The sequence below is a fragment of the Opisthocomus hoazin genome, chromosome 11 (genome assembly GCF_030867145.1).
Source record: "Opisthocomus hoazin isolate bOpiHoa1 chromosome 11, bOpiHoa1.hap1, whole genome shotgun sequence".
NCBI lineage: Eukaryota > Metazoa > Chordata > Aves > Opisthocomiformes > Opisthocomidae > Opisthocomus > Opisthocomus hoazin.
The window spans coordinates 24107946-24127148 of NC_134424.1; the positions used below are offsets into that span (position 1 = coordinate 24107946).

General features: G+C 40.3%; 1 protein-coding gene across 2 annotated transcripts in view; it reads right to left on the reverse strand.

Annotated features, from left to right (window-relative positions):
- Positions 1-5929: 5929 nt before the first annotated feature.
- PPARG (peroxisome proliferator activated receptor gamma) overlaps positions 5930-19203 on the reverse strand; it is a 65951-nt gene continuing 52677 nt past the window's right edge. For both annotated transcript variants that reach the window (XM_075433278.1, XM_075433277.1), the window contains exons 6-7: positions 16190-16640; positions 5930-8851 (exon numbers count right to left, since the gene is read on the reverse strand). In XM_075433278.1, coding sequence (XP_075289393.1) covers positions 8604-8851; positions 16190-16640 — 699 coding nt within the window. In that variant the 3' untranslated portion in view covers positions 5930-8603. The remainder of the gene's footprint in view (positions 8852-16189; positions 16641-19203) is intronic.

Here is a 19203-nt window from a genome sequence, read left to right on the forward strand (position 1 = left end):
CACTTTGGTATACAGAAACACCGTAGAAGTGAGTAGAGACAGGATTATTTTAAAAAGTGTTACACCTGGAGTTCTTTCGTATTGTCTCTTCTCCAATAGTCAGGAGAGCTGATCTGGGTGGGAATGCAAAATGGGATGTGAGATAAGGGAACCCCCCCTGTGAGACTGAGGATGTGAGTACACCAGTGAACTGGATGCGCCCGGCTCTTAAGCATTGACGCCAACTGGCACAGAACAGCCTGTGTCCATTCCACTAAACTCCAGCTCTTCTCTGTCCGACAGCTACCAGAATCCAAACCGTGAGCCCTTAGCTCATGTCATATATCACACAAATGTGATTTTTCTCTAACCACAAACAGCTACTGCATTCTAGGCTTGATCCCAGATTTGGAGGTTTTTCCTTGGGTTCAGAAGGTTTTCAGTCAAACTCTATATATACATTCCAGTCTTGGTATTAGTTAATGTATACAGCTTTACTGTGTACAAATGGAAGTGCAGTGAAGAGGGAACATCTATAAACCTTGCAAGTGGATGCTTTACAGCCCGTTGTTTCCTCCCCCGTAATATATGTATGAAGTTGTGCAGTCTCCAGGAATGACAATTCCGTGTGGCAGCACAAGGTAGCAGTACACTGCACTTCTATTGCACCTTGCAAGGAAGAACCTCGCAATCTTCTAAAAAGAGCAAATTAAATATTATGCTTATGGGAGTCCAAAAATAGCTTGCATCAGAAAATACCTGCTTTATGAGTGCAGGGTTTTTGTTGCTGGGTGCCAACAGTACCCTCTTCAGAACTTAGACTATCCAAGTAACTCCTACATACCACCTGCGCAACTCTGTCGTGTCTTCAAAACCCATTTTTCAGTATGATTTCATCCCCTATGATTTCATTTTGGTATAATGCCATTGCCTTTAACAACGTTATACCAGATTTGAGTTATGCTTGCAAGCAGACTCTGGACCTTTGCATTGCAATGGTAAATGTAGAGTTCACCAGAAATGAAGGTAAAGAACTCCCAGTGAGTTAATTTTCCATTATCTTTGTACACTTTAAATTTTCTCAATAACAGCTGCAAAAGAAAAATATATATTAATTTACTAAGCACTTAATATGTTTAATTTTTAATAATTTGTAAAAAAAATCTTTCTAGTAGTCATTTGCAGCATCTTTTTCCACAGGACTGCAAGTGCAAGCTTAATAATAAGGCTCAATTTTATTCCACAAATTGATCTTGCAAAGGCAAACCACCTTGAAAGTCCCAATTTCCTTGATGTAGGCTTTATTGCCCTTGTTTACATTGTATTGTGAAAATGCATGGGCTACAAATACCTGATGTTTGTACCTCAAACCGTACATGCAGAGCCTGGATGCAGAGTAGCCTGCATAACGTTGCATCGTGCCTGTGAGAGCACAGCTATTGCGTGTTTGATTGCCCAGCAGTCTAGAATGAATCTGGCAAAAAACTGCTCTTGTAAAATGCAGAAAAATACGAAAAGTAGAGAAAAAGGAAGTATGAAAGATGTGTAGAAATGTTCAGCTAAATAGCCACTAGGTCTTTTGGTTAGAGTTCAGCTAAGAGATAGCAAGCATAACCTGGATTCAGACACACCGCAGGGAAGCTCTTCTTGGCACATGAGGGTGAGCCGGTGGGTCGGGCTCCTCAGAATTCACTGCTGATCGCACGGCTCCGGTCCTTCCCTTCCTTTCGATTTATTCTGGTTGGAGGCTGAACTGTGAAGGAGTTTTGTGAGACAATGTTCTTTCCAAAAGGAGGTCCCCATACACATGGGCCACACTTAGAATTTCGAATTTCAACAGCTTTGGGTTTCTGAGTGTGTCTGAACAAGTGTTTGGAACTCTCCCTGTAGATTAGCCCCCCTGGTTTCTGTTCTGGGCCGTAGAGATAAAAGCAAACCTGGTGACTGAAGTCTCGCAAGAACAGCTGGTTTGGAGAGATTCCATTGACCAGCCTGTGATACTATTCTGTTGTCAAATGGAGACCCAAATCCTTTTTTTTTGGTCTGGAACCCAAACCTTGCCCTTGCTATGAGAGCCACCTCCTTTGCTCTGCTGTGTTTCTTTATTTAATAGAGCAGGAAGAAGAGAGATCTCCTTTGCCAGCAAGCAGATGTCCACCACAAAGTTTTTAATAACTGATCAATTGCAAAATCCCTCATTGCAATCTTTTATAAAATAAGATGCCCTCTGTGCTTCCTCCCACCCCAAGCTTAGTTGCGAAAACTTACATACAAAATTATTACTGTAATGTTTTACAGTCACTGGGAAAAAAAATATCCATTTGGTCTTACAGAATGATGTGAAATGAATCTCTGGCCTCGAAAAGAAAAAAAAAAAGTCTATTAAAAGTAGCTCTTTTTCCTCCCTCCTCCCTCTCCCAGGCCCCCTTTGCTCCCCTCCCCCAACAATAAAGGATGTTTTGGAACAGCCTTTTCAGGAAACATTTCCACAGCAAAATGCAGCATCATTTATAATATTTAAAGCTACATTTTTGTTGGGATGGCTTGGCAGGCTTTGCTTGCAAATCTGGCAGGATATGGCCAGCTGAGAGTTAGCACTAACAAACTGAGGATATGCTGACACAACAGAACGCTTTAATCATCATTGCAGCAAGCAGGACAAGATCTTCTCCTGCCCTGCCAGCTCTTCCCAGTGTGAGAACCAATGGTGCTGCGTATTTCTCCTTCCCTCCCCTGCCTCTAGAGAGTACAGTTTTCCCTTGTTGTTTCCACTGAACTAAAAAAACCTTGTTGGGTAACAGCGTATAATATAATGAGAAATGGATATTCCTCTTGGCCAATGCTGTTATGAAAATGCTGCCCATTTCCAACACAATAAGGAAGCTTAATAATGAAAAAGAAAGTCCTTAAACGTGTGTCTCAATAGAAGGGCTATTTTCCTTTTCAGCTACGGCTCTTTTTCTGCTTTACCATGCATGCCATTTTCTAAAGCGGAGCTGGAAGTTACATTCAGTTAGCGAAATTGTAATTAGAAACTGGTCCCGTTTGAGAGCCGAGAACTGATTTTAGCTGTTTGCAAAAATCTATTGCAGTAAATCAACTTCACATTTAAAAGAAGTCCTGAAGAATTTAACTCTGAAGATCTAAGAGTTACTGCCTTGAGTAAGGCTTGCCTAGAGTAAGGCTTGCCCAGAGAACTCCAGCTATATGATCTACAGCGTAGAGACGATGTTCTTGCAATAATTTAGCACGGGATTTGATACATCAAACGATAAAGACCTGTGTCATGAAAGAGACTGCGAGTTGAGCTAACCATTCATATTTTGGGAGCCTGTCAACGTAGAGACGCTGTTTACTGGCTTTTTTATGCTAAAACTTCTCGCAAACACAAAGTCTCTGAAGGAAACGGGCTGTCGTGAAGTAGAAATGTAAAAACCTCTAAGAGGCAGCCTGAGCGATCGGGCTGGGTACTAAGCTGGGTGGCGTTTCTTCTTCGTGGACGCGGAATAGGACAATATAAATTCACTTTCTGCTCCCTCCCTTTGCCTGCCTTGTCTTGGTGTGTAAGTCACTTGGAACAGCGCTGGTGTCTATAAGGCCAAGTATAGCGGGACTCTGCAATCTCGTTTAGGAACTTGAGGTACCTTGCATACAGATAAGTATGATTAGGATATGTTTCCAACATCACACACTGTACATGTTGGGAAGAAGAGCTGATATCTTCGCAAGTGTGCGGCTTTTATACGGAACACTACGGTCCAGAGACTAGGGTACCATAAACAGGGATACTCTGTCTGGTCCTTGAGACACTGCTGAATTTGCCGGGTCCGAGGAACCAGCAGACGCAGTGAAACTACGCTGTCTCCATATCCTGAGCTGCTGTTGCTCATACACGTCTCCAGCTCAACACTGAAACTTGAGGAAATACACATCAAACACCAGCGCATACACCCAGGAGAAATCCTGCTGAATTTATATGGCTTGAAAGTAGGCGCATGGCAAAAGAGGACTGATGAACCTGAGGGCCAGATGGCAAGGCAGGTTGATCAGAAGCGATAAAATACATCTAAATGTTCTTTTTATACTGGAAAATGAGTGGTATCTATTTGGAGGCAACTCTCAGAACGTATGAGCAAAAAGGTAACAGGTAGCCGTTAGCTTTCACTGTCTGGAGTTCTTCCACCCACAGGTCACTAGTAATGGCTTCTGGTGAGGAGCTAGGCAGTAAATGAACGTTATGCATGTCCTTGCTCATGTGCCTACACGCATGCATAATAATCTCATATTGCATCTGAAGTCTTGGAATCTTCTCCTTACTTCCTTTTGTTGCTGTGTCAGTCATTGGCCACTAATTGTTTCCTTAAAGCCAGTGAGCAATATTTAAGACGTGCTGCTTCGACACTTGAGTTTCATATCTGTACCCTGCCTATCAAAGTGAAAAATGAGAGATTCAGAAATTGTTTTTCCTCCAATCGTCAGCGTTTTCAGGGCTAGCTAGTGCTGGTGTGAAGGCGTATTGCTGTGTTTATGCAGTTGGAGACCCACCTGTGCGGCTGATTTTTAACCACTGTAGGCAAGGCAGCTGGAATGAGATTTAAGATGAGGCACGTGATTTTTTCCAATGCTTGAATGAAAGTCTGAAGAATTTAACGGGGGTGTGACTGCGCTGCTGATCCGGGAGGCTGGTTTGCTGAAGGTTTTTTCCCCCTCATTTTTGTTTTCCTCCTTCTATAAATCTCCAGCTGCAGCTTTGCGTTGCTTGTGTTTACAATGTTGATGTTACCTCCGTCCGAGGGAGATTCCCTCTTGTTTAAAAGGAAAAAATCCTATTAAAATACACTCAACTTCAAGACAGAGTTTACCATGGCAAATCAAATATTAAATCCTGATCCCCCAGGGCTTAACTGTACCAGTGGTGACTTGAAGCCGAGAGCGTGTATGCTAAAGCGAAAGGGCAGGGCAGGGCAGGGCAGGCTGTGGCGCTTCCAAAGCTCGGCAACACGTCGCGGCAGCAGTTAGCAGGAAGGCCATTTTCTGGGCTGCAGTATTTTGGACTGCTGAAGGGCTGGCTGTGTCAGGAACAGATTATGCTAGGAACACACAGCTCTGCTGCTTCCTTTCACACAGTGCTGAAAGGCAGTTGGTTACCTGCCTTAGCAGGGTAAGCAGGTTTGCACTGCTGTTATGGAAACAGTGAGCAGAACGGTCTCAGCTGCCTTTGCCGTAACAACAGTGACGCTGGAAATGTTTTTCTCTCATGTGAATTTTAGTTTTCTGCCACTCAGAGCAATATTTTCTACATCAATGATCACCAAGGAACTTTGTCTGAAGAAGGCCATTTTTCCTGTTAAATGGAGAGCTTTGAGCCTTCTGCAGGCAGCGTTGTGATCGCTCCCTGATGCTTGGCATGGGAAGGGAAAGGGGCAGACAGTTGCTGGCTACGTGCAGGCACACCGCATGACTTTCTCTGGACGTGATGCACCTCCAGCATTTTTCTGCTGAAAAAGCAGATCAGTGTAAAATATAATGACAGAATAACAGCTCGGCAGTTGTAGAACCTGTGGAATGATGTCCCACTCAGCACATCGTCTCTGGAGATGTGATGTGGTGAACAGATGACTATGGAAGGACAGTAAAAGACAAAACTCTTCAAAGGCAGGTGTGTAGCCGCTGACTGTTTCTCTTTGTGAGCTGTTCAATGGGTTTAGTAGCACTGAAGATCAAAAACCAAACTGTTCATTTATGGCATGGCCCATTCTAACCAAAACTCTAGAGAGTCTGAAAATATTACAACCTACTTATAAACTCCCATTAGCAGGTGTTTTTTTTTTTTGTTTTTAATAAATAAAGTCCCATAGAAACAGAAAGTATTTACAATTAGATCAAAATTCTGAATATAATTCACAAGAGAAAATGCTGTTTTTTGGGAAAATGTTTTCATATCCTCCTAACAGTCATTTGTTCTAAATTAGTACTTAGCAATTGTCCATTAAATGGACATTTTTCCCTTAAGACCTATTCTTGTAGAGAAGTATTTTAGGCAAAACTTCCTAACCATGATGTCACCATTTAGAATCAGAACATTTCTGTGATTAGTAATTCACATAAAAATCAACATTTTCCATGGCTTGAGGAAAACAAGATGAATAACTATCAAAATGTAAGAGAAGACAGGATGCAGGGAAAATAATACATTTTATTAGAGCAGCTTATACAGTTGAAGGAGAAGTATAGGCTTTTGGGGATTCAGTCCCTTCATCCTAATAAAGGGTAACACTTGTTCCTGCAAAACTGTCTGCTCTGTTCTCCTTAGAGCATTACGACCACCGTTACGCTACCGCTCTCCAGACAGATGGGTTGTAGTCGTCCGTATGGGACTGAATGGCTTAAACACCATCACTGCTAAACTGCTACTTTCAAAAACATTACCACTTGCACTAAAGTAGAATTAAGGTCTTTGAGTTCATGTGCTCCTTGGTTACACAGAGGTTTCTCCTGTAGCAAAGTCATAAACTGAATTTCACTGCCAGTGCATCTCTTCCACTATCCTTCTCAAATAATTCTCAGTATGTCTTGCAGAAGAACATGCCCTAGAATTCTTCTGTATTTGAAACTAATTTTGAACTCTCATTTCTAGTGAAGCCAATGTAAAATCGGTTTGTATACGAACTGCAGGCTCAGACGAATAGCTTTTGCTGTGTGTTACTATTGCAGGGATTCGGTGTTGGAGCTGCGGTGCGTCCTTGTGCCAGCTAATCCTGGAGATGTCCTCCTGCAGGAGGGGGTGAACGCCGCGACTTAACAGAGGTTCTCCCACTAAGTGAGAGATGGCAACGTTTCAGATGGCGAGCATCCAGTGGAGAACAGCTTCAGAGAAGCAGAGAGAGAATATTTTCTCGTGAATTGTGACACCCACAGATTTGTGTGCATGTAATTCCTGTCAGAGTCTGATGCTCAGCTAGCGCAACGCGCCTACCTTGAAAAGTGCAGGAAACCTGCAATCTTGGGCATTGCTGTGCAACATTCCGTGTGCTTCAGGGCAATCATTTCTAAGTTCCCTGAAATGATCTCATTGCGAACTTAGTGCAGATCAAAGCTGTTCGCTTTAGCCTCACACTGACTTCATCTCGGTGCGATTTCACCGGTGGGTGAAACCTGGAGGGTGAATGATCCAATTCTACTGACTTCGTGGTGGGTATAATGCTTACTACTGACCATAGGCCCAGGGGTTATCTGAAAGAAGTAGTAGGAAACATTTTCAGGTGTAGAAGGCATAAGCTTAGGGATTTATTTTAATATTGGCCTCTGTCAGTCTCTTTATCACGTAATCTGCACCAACATAGATTTTCAAGGTCTGTATTGGGAGTAAGGCCAACTTATACTCCCTGAAAATCCAGTCTTCTCACACATACACTGACGTGACCTCTTGGTCCACTTATATATCACCACTGAACTTGTCTCTGTAAGTTTAAGGCACAGTTTTTGGTACATAAATAAAATGTGGACATGGTGAGGAAACTAGGATATCAGTTGAGGAGCGCTCCTTGCTTGAATGTATATGTGTTACAATTGGTGGCTTTTTTTCCAAAGCTGTCCCCTTCGGGTCACCGGTGCGGATCACACCCGCTTGACTTTGTCAGGGGTCGCATTCACAAGCAGCAAATGTGGGCACACCAAAGGTGAATCTCAGCGAACCTCACATCAGTAGTGAGAATACCAAAAGGAGATGGTGGAAGCTTTTGTGTAGGAGGAGTCACGCTACGCCTGTTCTCCATGATATTTTTGACTATGTTGTTCAATGATAGTTCATCAAATAATTTGGGAAGCTCTCAGGCCAAGTGGTTTGTGCAAACCTACTCCAGTGACAGACTCAGCGGCGTGACCGCGAGGTGCGTTAGCCCTAGCCGCCGTGGCACGCGCCTTGGAGCCGCGGGCTGGCGTGCGCAGAGCTGTCGACAAGAGCTCTGCTTCCTAAGGGTACGAGCAGTGCCTGTCCCTTCCTCAATTCATTCTTGTGATGGCATCTGCTTTCTGGGTTTGCCCACAAATGATGGGCCTAAGTCTTACCTACACTAAGATCTCTATACAGAGCTCTATGAGTGTAAAAATATATTATGGTAGGCGCAAATACTGTCACACCTGATGTTTCTAACTTTTGTCTTTTAAGCTCTCATAGGAAGTTACACTAATCTGTGATTCAATTTTATTGTAGTTTTGCTGCTGCCTTGGGAGCACAAAATCAAGCGTAATACTTAAAATGTTTCCCTAGAAATGTTTAAGGAGAAAGACTTTTATTTTCAAGTTGAAAATTTAACTGCATGCTTAACCAACTTCAGTGAAGCATCAATCACACTGGACAAGCATTCTTAAGAAATAAGATAGTTTAAAAAATTAATTGTGAAAATACTGCCAACAATTTCATGATATAGATATTTTTAATATTAAAAGTAAATTGTAAAGGTGTCTTTATAAACAATATGCATAAAATAGATCTGCTATACTAAGCTCTCTCTTTTTAAATGCTGTTTCACAGTAATTTCTTAGGTATGCAAAGTTTTCCCTCAAAGAAATAGTGCAATCTGAAGAACATACATTATGTCAGCTGATTAGAACTACTACGGTCATTAATATAAGTCTTTATAGATCTCTTGTAGGAGTGGATGAAGACTCATGTCTGTCTCCGTTTTCTTTATTATTTGCAACAGCTGCACATGTTCCGTTACAATCTGTCTGAGGTCCGTCATTTTCTGAAGCAACTTTGCAAACAGCTGTGATGATTCTGGATGGTTCAGCTTCAGCTGGAGCTCCAAAGCTTGCAGCAGATTGTCTTGTATATCTTCAATGGGCTTCACGTTTAACAAACCTGGGCGGTCTAGGAAATAAGATTGGGAATTGTAAGTTTATGAAGAATGAGGAAACATCGATCTCACTCATTCATTTCTTAAGGATTTCTTAGGATATGCAGCGCTTACACATGGTGCTTCCTGAGGACTGTTTGAGAATTTCTTGCTGTATTTATTTGTAAGATTTTACTAGAATTTGCTCAAAATTTTTAGAACTAGTCTTAGAAACAGTTCAAGCATTTGTGTGGTGTGGGTACAGAGACAGGTTCATGCAATATTACAACGCATTTTCCACAGTAAACTGGGAGTCTTTATGGCAAGGAAGAGTGGGATCTGGCTGGGGGATAAACATCTGTATCAGGTAATTCACTCTGGAACATCGGCATATACTCGGATGGATTTGCATGTAGTTGCCACCATTAAAAATGTTTCCTGATAAGGTGGATGCTAACCTATCAAAATAAAAAAAAAGGCATAAATTCAACTTCTGCAGTCATACTAACCTGGGAGATTTAAAAATCACAGATTCGGTTCTTCTCCGCACTCAAGTTCCAGCCGCTATTAAGCAGTGTCCCAGCAGCCTTTAGCACCAGCTGATCAGCTTAGCCACAGGCGCTCATGGCAGAGCAGGACTGAGAGATGTGGCTTGCACAGAAAATGCCTTTTCTGGGCTGATGCCAGCAGAGAGTTCTCCTCCATATGGAGGAATTTGGGATCGAGTTTTACAACCAAAGCCAGCCACATTCACTGCCACTGCTGCGAGGGTCCAGGATTATCTTTGGCACGTCTTATTCTTCGGCAAGAAGCAAAAATCTTTCCTTTTTAACCTTTATCATCTTTCATAATAATAGTTGTTCTGTTATTTCTGTCTGTCTCCAAACACCTTCTTATGTGGTTGCAATTATTTTTTCACACACTTTGTAACATTTGCTTTCTAACTGGAGGTAATCAACTGTTTGATTTTACAGCCATGAAAGTTAATAGAGTTGTTTAACATTATTAAATCCACACATATAACAATGACCACCAGTAATTTGCTACTGCTAAACTACTTTATATTGGGTAACGCATCCTGTTTATCAGAACACTCCATGAAAAAGCAGTCTATAATTTAAATAACATTTGCTGTGTAGCTACGAAATTAATTGCATAGGGTGATCAATAGACTCAGTGCCTGTAGCTAGCCTTAAATTAATTCCCTAAGGCGATATTTCCATTTCAGAAAGGACAGGAGGTCGAGCCTTATTAAAAATTTAAAAAATAGGCTGTTATTTCCTGTGATCTTAGTAACTTTTCTGTGCATTCAGTTCTGTTAACTCAGCTTGGCTTGTGTTGTATACTAGAAAAAAGGCTGAGAGAAAACCAAGCTCTTTACAAATACATTGGGGTTTGACTCTGTGGGGAAAACATTGCAGTGTAAACTAAAAGGCAAAGCTGGCGTGAAAACAAATGAGTATGCACAAGCCCTGGCTACCTGTAGGTCACTGACTGGGAAAGGACTGTTAACTCCCAGAGAGGTGAGGTTTGGGGATCGTTTTTCAGAAACAGGAGTAACGGCAAGATTGAATATGGAGCTTGGTATTTGTTTGGCGGTGGCTTTATGAAGCGACTGCTTTCAGCTGTGGGTGGCTGGACGCAGTGACCCGTTTGGCCACTCTCTCCATTCGGTATTTCATGCTGAGAAGCTGGGCTTGTCTTGCAGAGATCACGTATTTATACCATGCATCTGGCAATACCATAAAGCATGGTTCAGAAAGTCTGTAACTAAGTATCCGCAAGCAGAAAATTGTCCCCAAACAAACGGCTCCTTGTTATCAATTCCCTTTGGCAATATTATCAAGTAACTTTTTAAAGATACTTAGAGAATTTTTGATAAATTTTAGATATTTATTTTTAGATTACCTATATGCATTGCATGGGCTGCAAAATCTAGTTGCCTTCTTTATCTCCTTCAGAAACTCCCCAAATTTCAGTATTTCAAAGCTGTTAACAGTGTTGGCTTTGGGTTGCGATAGCTTTAAATTTTACTTCTGTGTTGGAGATGAACTCTGAACTAGCTGGGTATGACTCAGTGTACAGCGATATAAAAAAATCAAAAAGCACAAAGACTGTGGCCTTGATTTCCTCTGAGATTAATCTCCACTTGGCCCCTGCTTCTTTTATGGTGGGAATTTTTAGGGTGTGAGTTTTTCAGAAGTGAAACCCAGTTCAAACATTGCGCTCCCCAGCACAACTTTAGAGTTCAGGAGGCAAACCCGGGAGCTCAGTGCTGAGTCTGGAACTTGCCAAGAAGCCCCAGAATTCGGGTGCCCGAGCTCAATCGATGTTCAGTGAGACTTAAGCTCCTAAAATCCTTAAGCTCCTTTGAAAAACCCAGTCTAATGGTTTTATAATGACCCAAAGGAATTAGAGTCAGAAAAGATGACTATGACAATAGCCTAGGAGATCATCAGATGTTATTTTCAAATAAACCGATTCAAGAGGAAAGAAAATTCCCACTGAAGGCAAGAGAGATTTTTCATGAATGAGAACTTCAGGATTTGGACATTATTTTTTGGGTGTTGACAGTTTGCTATACTTTCTCAGTAAAAATTTCTTACAGAGGAAAATGCTGTTTCTATTCCAAGAAACCTACCTAAATCAGAAAAAAGGGAAATAAGAGACAAAAGCTTTAACATACAGGTATTATGGTATATTTCAAGTTGTTAAGAAACTCTTAAATATACACGCTCCAGACTCCTTGAGTTACTGTACCAAAAGGTGTATTTTGTGCAGTAAGGAGCTCCAGATAGATGTGGCTTGTAGAAAAAAATACAAAGGAAATGATTAACAGTAAGACTTGAGAAAATATAGATAAAGAAGAGGAAGAAGCAGCAAAGGGAATAAAGCAGATGTGACACTGTGGTGGAGAGCTTGGCAGCGGCTAAAGCAGAGAGAACTGCAAAGGGAAGTGAAAGAGCAAAACCAAAGAGTTGTAGCAGGATGTTCTTACCATACAGTGAAATCAGGTTAGAGAGGGGCAAAGGAAAGAAAGCCGATTCAGGTGGGAGATAGCTAGAAGTGAATTGGACACCACTTCTAAACCTCTCCGACACAGAACGCTGTGGGCTGCAGTTTAGCTTTTTGTATGCGCTGCTTGTGACCTGCCTTCTATCCGTTCAGACTGTGCCAGCAGAGTACCACATTTATCTTCTTGTTATCACTTTTCTTTATTCAGTTTTTCTTGAGGTTTTCATTCCTTGTCACACGGCTGTTTCACTTGGTTTGAAAATTCTGCAGGAAGCTGTTCTAAGGAAGAAACTGTTCACAGCGACTGGGAATGGCCAACAGCCCCACAGTTTTGAGTGTGAACAGTATGACTTTGTGTACATTGATGTTCTGTTGTATCTCAGGGAAAAAATAATTTGTTTGTTTATTTACTTACAGATTTGGATGCTTCTTTCATGTTCCTAACAAGAATTACAATATTTTTCTGTCCCTCGCATATGAAATTGCCATCTGCGTGCCTTTGATCATACCTTTATATTTTAATATATTTGATGAAGTGCATTTTGCATTTAAATACACATTCTAAAATCTTAATATGCTAAAATGTGCAAAGATATGGCTGGCTGAACAACTCTGCTGCTTCTTTTGCTGAGGCCGATATGACTCAGCAGTTTGAGGATTTTCTTCTGAGACTGTCACATGTATCGCAGTCACCAGGATTTTGGTCCAAAGCCCACAGTGCTTCGCTGCAGTTCCTGCTCTGATTACGAAGCATTTCTTTGTTCTAACAGGTTTGCTAGCGCAGGATTTGTGTAGCAGTCAAAGAGGAACTAGTTACTGGTACTACTCAGTGATAAAACTTCAAATTTTGCTGATCTTGGATTGTGGCAAAATTGTTGTGTTTAAACAAGCCATAGTGATTCACGGCTCAAAATTTACTGTAACGAGCACGCTCAGAAAACAGAAAAAGTGAATGTAGCAACGTGTCCGAATTCAAATACTAGTTCACCTGCGTGTTGACTAACAGAGTCCGGGTCGTTACAGGTGTACCTTACTACAATTCCCAAACACCACTATATCGAGACACTACAGAAGAGAATATACAAAAGCTCAAGTCCAACCATGATATGTAAACATGCTACAAAATTACCTTTTGAGGGTTTCTTTTATTTGATAACAACCTTCTTGTAGGAGTCTGCTCTATTTATAAATGTGGATTATCCCAGCAAGGCTTCAGCTATTATCTTTCCTGCCCAAACACAGACATCCAACTTGTTCTCCTTAAACCTTCTTATGACAGACTTCATTTTCAGCTCAGGTATGGATAATATTTTTAAAGGTGCTTCAAGTTCTTTCACACGTATACCATAGCACTGACCGCTGGCTGAGGGTATGCCTCAGTGGCACAGAGGAATACAACAGGGAGGAAGAATATTTCCTTGATAAAAGCTTTCCACATCTCATTTTACCGAAGCTTATTCTTCAAAGTTCCCATAAGTAAAAGAATGTTGTCATGAGGGTTTGGCATTACTGTTAATGGCATTTCTTTTGTAAAAAACAGGTAATATCCTACTGCTCACACACACAGGCTCTCTGTCTCATCAGCATTAAATTCAGAATACGAGAATTCGTTTGCCATTTACAGCGTTGTTTTTAAAGCACAATGTGCCAACATTCAGAACAACTCTTCAGCTTTGTGATACTGAGCTCAGAGTAACATTTGGAACCCTTGAGACAGCGTGAGGCTGCACTGAGCTGCTCAGAAACAATAAAATGATTGACTGTGGACGTGGGAGTACTTTCATTTTGATGCTATTACAGTTAATTTGTCAGCTGCTTCTTGTTGTTCTATGGGCACTTTGCCTTTTTACATAGAACTCAAAAGCAACTGTTTCGATATGAAAAGGCTGAACTGTTTTACAGGATTTGTGGCAAATTCCAAACACTTACTTCACAATGAACAGCTTTCTACATGTAATGTTCCAGATGGAATGATCTTTCTCCTTCCCTTCTCTCTTCTCCTTTTTACAGCTGCATAAGAGACAGGACCCGTGGAACCAGCAGAACTGACAGAATTTCACGAGGCAATGACAGATTCACTGAGAGCGTTTGGCTGGGATCTTTTTTTGTTTCACAAACTGGTTTTCTTTTAAGATATTTGTACACAAGATTTCTTGAAGTGACTTAAACAGTAGAGTATTCCTGCAGCTAGTAAAGTCCCTGAGGTAATATGAACTGGTTTTGAAATCTGATTTTCAATGAAATCATCCTGGTTCAATATTCATATAATTTTTACAGAAAATAATTTTTATAAGAATATAGCTGTTACAGAAACAAGAGCATCTGAGAAATAGGATTTTGGTTCCATGCCACATAAGTTATTATAGTCCCACAGAATGCATACAGTTCAAAATATATCATATCTGACTGTAAATTCCATGACAAAAGCCATTCTCTAACTGGCAGCAAAGCTTAATTGTTTTCAAAATGTAAACCCAGTTTTTACAAACAACTATCATGCTTTTTTTTAAAAAAAAGTTCTGAATACTGAGACATGTTTGTTCTTAAGAAATTAAAGGATTTTCCTAGAAAAGACTGATTTATATTTATATTTATATTTATATTTATATTTATATTTATATGGATTTATATGGATTTGCTTCAGAGCTATTTCAGAGCTAGCTAGTAAAATTCCATAGTTCTTTATGAATCTTGGTTTAAAAAGTATTCTTAAAAAAAAGACTTGTTGATAAATCTGGTTCGACACAGTCAATCTTTTTCTGTGGCTCATTGTCCTCCTGAGATCTAAAATGTCAGATTAGTTAAATCACACCTATTTCCTCTAATGTAAACCAAACACCGCTGAAGCACAGCAGGCCTAGCTCTGCAGAGTGCCAGTTCCCTTTTTTCAGCTAGGAGTGGATTCTGAGAGGCCTGTTTCTCATCTGTCCAATTTCATTATATTAGAAAATGCAAAATATTGGCATGTTTTGTGTAGTGTCCTAATAGGCTTGTATAATTTCTCCTCCCCCATCAAAGCCAACCAAAAATATACCAGTAACATATTTTCCCTTCCTGAATTAATTCAGAGACCTCAGGGATCATTGTGTTCAAACGTTTGCACAAGCAAACGTCTTCTGGGAGCCGTTCTTGTTTGAAGTGGATTTAGTTCGTCTAATAAACCATATAGTGATGCCACGGTTTTCCTGAATGGCACACAATGCCAGAAGTGACTGTATGTGATTTTAAATGAAGCTATACGTAACAATGCATTCTCAACAGCATGTTTGTTTTTAGAACAATAGCATATGGTTGTTGTCTTTGATTGCTTAAACATAATTTAATAACAAAACACTCCACGTTGCTCTGTGGAGGATCTGAGTTCAGAACACTCAGCACATTCCTCCCATTGATATCTGCAGTACCATGCTAAGCCAAAATACACACAGATCAGTAGGGTAAAACTGTCTTTGTGCAGTGTCACTAACTTGGCAGTAGTGGCCAAAGACCTTCAGTCTGACCTGAAAGGTGTATCTGCTATCTCAGCTGCTTGGTGGAAAGATTTCTAAGTGAAATAAATCTGGGTAGCAGTCGCTAATTCCCAAAACGTAATAGCTGCATCACCTCAGAATCAGCTAGAACATACCAACTGTCTTCAAAAAAGCTGGAAATTCAGCCTCTGTTTTCATGAAGTGTTCAAATGCACGTAGTCTGATACCTGGGCTTCCAGAGTCGTGCTGTGCTCAAAGCATGATGCATACAAACGGACACAACCAGGGCATCTTAGGAAATCGGAACAGAGCAGACACACAATGCCTGCTTTTCTCAGGCACGAGGAGACCATCGTTTTCCTGATAAATGTATTCTTCCCCCCCGCCCTTTTAAAGGCAAACAAACCCTTGAATGAATGAAAACACAACAACAGTGAAAAAACACCATAAAAATCCTGTAAGCCACATATGTTTTGAAATTCTTATGGAGTCAAAGCTATTTGTGCACTATTAGCAAGCCCCACAATCTAATTGCAGGTTTAAAAAACCCTCATGTAGAATTTTAATTTTTAGAAGCTCTTGCCAGTGAAATTCCACTCTTCCTGTTTTCAGAAAGATAGTCTTGATTTTATTTTCTAAAAGTAGATGAACTGCTGATTCAGCAGGCATTTCCAGCTCCATCCTTAGTATCAGGTCATCTACATTTTCAGTTTCTGCATGAAACTGAACAAAGGGCAAACAACATCAAGAAATCTGAAAATTAATAAAAACCTATGTGTAAATAAACTCACTCCCATTCTGTAGTGCTGAGCACTTTCCTGTTTGGACAGGAATTAAAAGTGTCAATTCTCTTATATAAAATAACATATTAAATCAGACAACACTTACCTCCACTTAGTATAATGACAGCTATAAATATTGCCAGGTCACTGTCATCTAATTCCAGTGCATTGAACTTCACAGCAAACTCAAACTTGGGTTCCATAAAGTCACAAAAAGGTTTTCTCAGGCTCTTCAGAAACTCCCGTGTCATGAATCCTTGTCCCTCAGATATAAGAACTCCATCTTTATTCATCAGAGAAGCCAGGAGAGTATATATGATCTCATGGACCCCATATTTCAGGAGAGTTACTTGGTCGTTCAGGTCAAGATTCACAAACCCTGGAATGTTCTTGGCAAATTCCGTGATCTCCTGCACTGCCTCCACTGAGCGAAACTGGCATCGCTGGAAAATGCGAATCGCTACCTCTTTGTTCTCCTCCTGCAGCGGGGACACGTGCTTGCACTTGATCTGATCTTCCCCCATCATTAGAGAGTTCATGTCGTAAATAACAAATGGCTACAAACAAAAGGAAAAGACAATTTACTTTCAAATGTCCTTGCTAGGAACATTTGGCTTCTGAGAAACTGAAGTAGCGTACAGAGGTGTAACGTGTCAGAAAACACTTAGAAATCTGTGAGGAATACCTCAAAAGGGTTAAGTCTTCATTAACCTATTAAACATATTAAAGCAAATATCCTCACAATGTTAAAATGATTTACAGGAAGGACAAGTAGTTCTCAAGGCCTTCTCACACGTTCCATAAATCCACGTGCTGGAAATGGGACTTTGGCTGATACTTTTTTTAATAATTGGGGGAGGGAGTTAAGCAACACTAATTCCAAATATCCATGATTTTTCCTGTTTTGTTTGTTTGGTTTTGGTTTGGTTTTGTTTTCTTTTGTTTTACAGAAGTTCTATAATAGCAGAATTCAATGTTTCGAAAGCTTATTAACAACAGATTAAAGTGTTACTCCTTTTACCTGAATTTTAATGGCTTCTGTAAAACAGAATCTAGTAGGTCTACAGTAACATGGTTGCACTTCTGATGATACAACTTCTTTTTTGTAGAAATACAGAGTATATTCACATGTTGACTACTTCATATACTGTCATGTTCTTTTCAAGTTCTATCCTTATAGAACAGACTGCAAGTAATATCAACTTATTGGTATTGGATTATCTGAGAAATTTAACCTTTTTCTGTTAATTCCTTTAAAAATAACAACGTTAGGATATATTTAAACTCAAACAACTTGTCAATGGGAAAGAAAACATAAATAACATGATACAAACAACAGCAGCACAATTCAGAACACAAGAACGAGTCTGACTGTGAAATAAACTCAACTGGAATAAATCAATTTTGAAAGCAGATTAGAAAAAGTAGTGCCAGGAAAACTTTTGTTAGGATCTGGAAACAATTTGTTTCAGAATATGCAGAAGAAGCTCCTGGTTTTAAAGAAGTGGTTAAGTGAGGATTTCTTGAATTTAGCTGAAGAATCTTTTCCTTAGAGGACAAACAGCTGAATAGTTCGTTGCTGCACTGAACAAATATCTACCGATATTAATAGCTTTGTTAACATACTTGATCAGTGAATTAAAATACAAGGAATTATACACCAACAATTGGAGTAGAGAAATGCATTTCTGAATGTAAGGTCCTTTATGATTACAGATTCTAACACCTTATTCATATGGGTGCTCACTCTCATGGTTTTAGATTCACTATATGCTGCAAGAATTCAAAAATAACCCAAGCCTTCCCACATGTAGCCAGTGGTCCTCTCCCACCGGCTCAGCTTCTGGAAGCTCCTCAAATTCTATTTGCATTTGATTAAACCAGTTTTGAAATCTATTTAGTGCTAAATTACTATGGAATTTTTAAAACTGAAAATAGCTGCTTTCTTTGGAATCTGGTGGTGCCTTCTGAAGAGGACATTGCCCCCAGCTGCTTATCGCTACCCGCCAGCTAGAGACCACTACTCCCACCTCCCCCAGTTCTGCAGATGGAGGTCGTGCAAGTGTCGGTCACCCGTTGCCGGCCGAGTCGAACACAGAGCTCCGACCCGCTTGCACTGGGGGGAGAGGGAGGGATGACAGCTGACGGTTTTGTCTTTAACTGGTGGAGCTGCCTGCAAAGCAGAGGCCTATCTATGAACTGAAATAATAGCATCCGCACCAGAGGATTTCAGCTTTCCGTTAAATCAATATTCTGCTTCTTACAAGAGCAATGAAGCTTAGTGCTTTCACTTTCGGAGTAACCACAGGCAAACATAGCTCCAGACCATGAGATGCAGCTACATAGAGTGAGAGTTATGACACTGTTTTTCCGCTTGAACTAGGATTTCAGTGTGGAACTGAAAAAATAAGCACACTGCACCAAGAAAAGCCAGGAGGATAAGGTATTTTTGAAGATGCAATGATATTTTGGCAGCAGCAAAACCATTTTACACATACCTTTACCTATGTACGTGCATGCATGTTCAAGACAGGGGAATAGCAAGACTGTAGAGCAGGCTTTTAGAATGCATGTTTTAGTACTAGCAGGCCATTCCTTGCTTTTCTTTCTAGAAAATCTTAAGTGGAAGCACAAAGTACAAGAAAAAGTAATCTATTCTGTGCACGTAGATGTGCTTTAGAAAGACTATACTGTGTCACCAGACTACTGACATTAGAGTATGAAAATCAAGAAAGAGTTCGAAATAGCTGAAGAAATTTTTAATGTAAATATTGAGATGAACTTTGTGAGTAGAATCTGATGTCAAATGAGCACTGTACATCCCAGAAGAGGATGAGTTAGTCATTTTAGTTTTGACACGCTCATTTAGCATATCCAATCATTTTCAGTTAATGCAGATGATACAGCAATTAAAAAATAACATAAACTATGGCCATAACAAACAGTTTGATGTTCCAAAGCACAGAGCCCATTACAGCTCAAGTAACATCAAAGTTGTAACCATTAAATACCGAGTGTCTTTCTTCCAGTGTTATTTTTTTAAAAAGACTTGAAAATTTGCAGCCACGGAAAGCTGAATTCTATGTCTATTGTTTTATTGCTATATTCTAACCAGGAAAA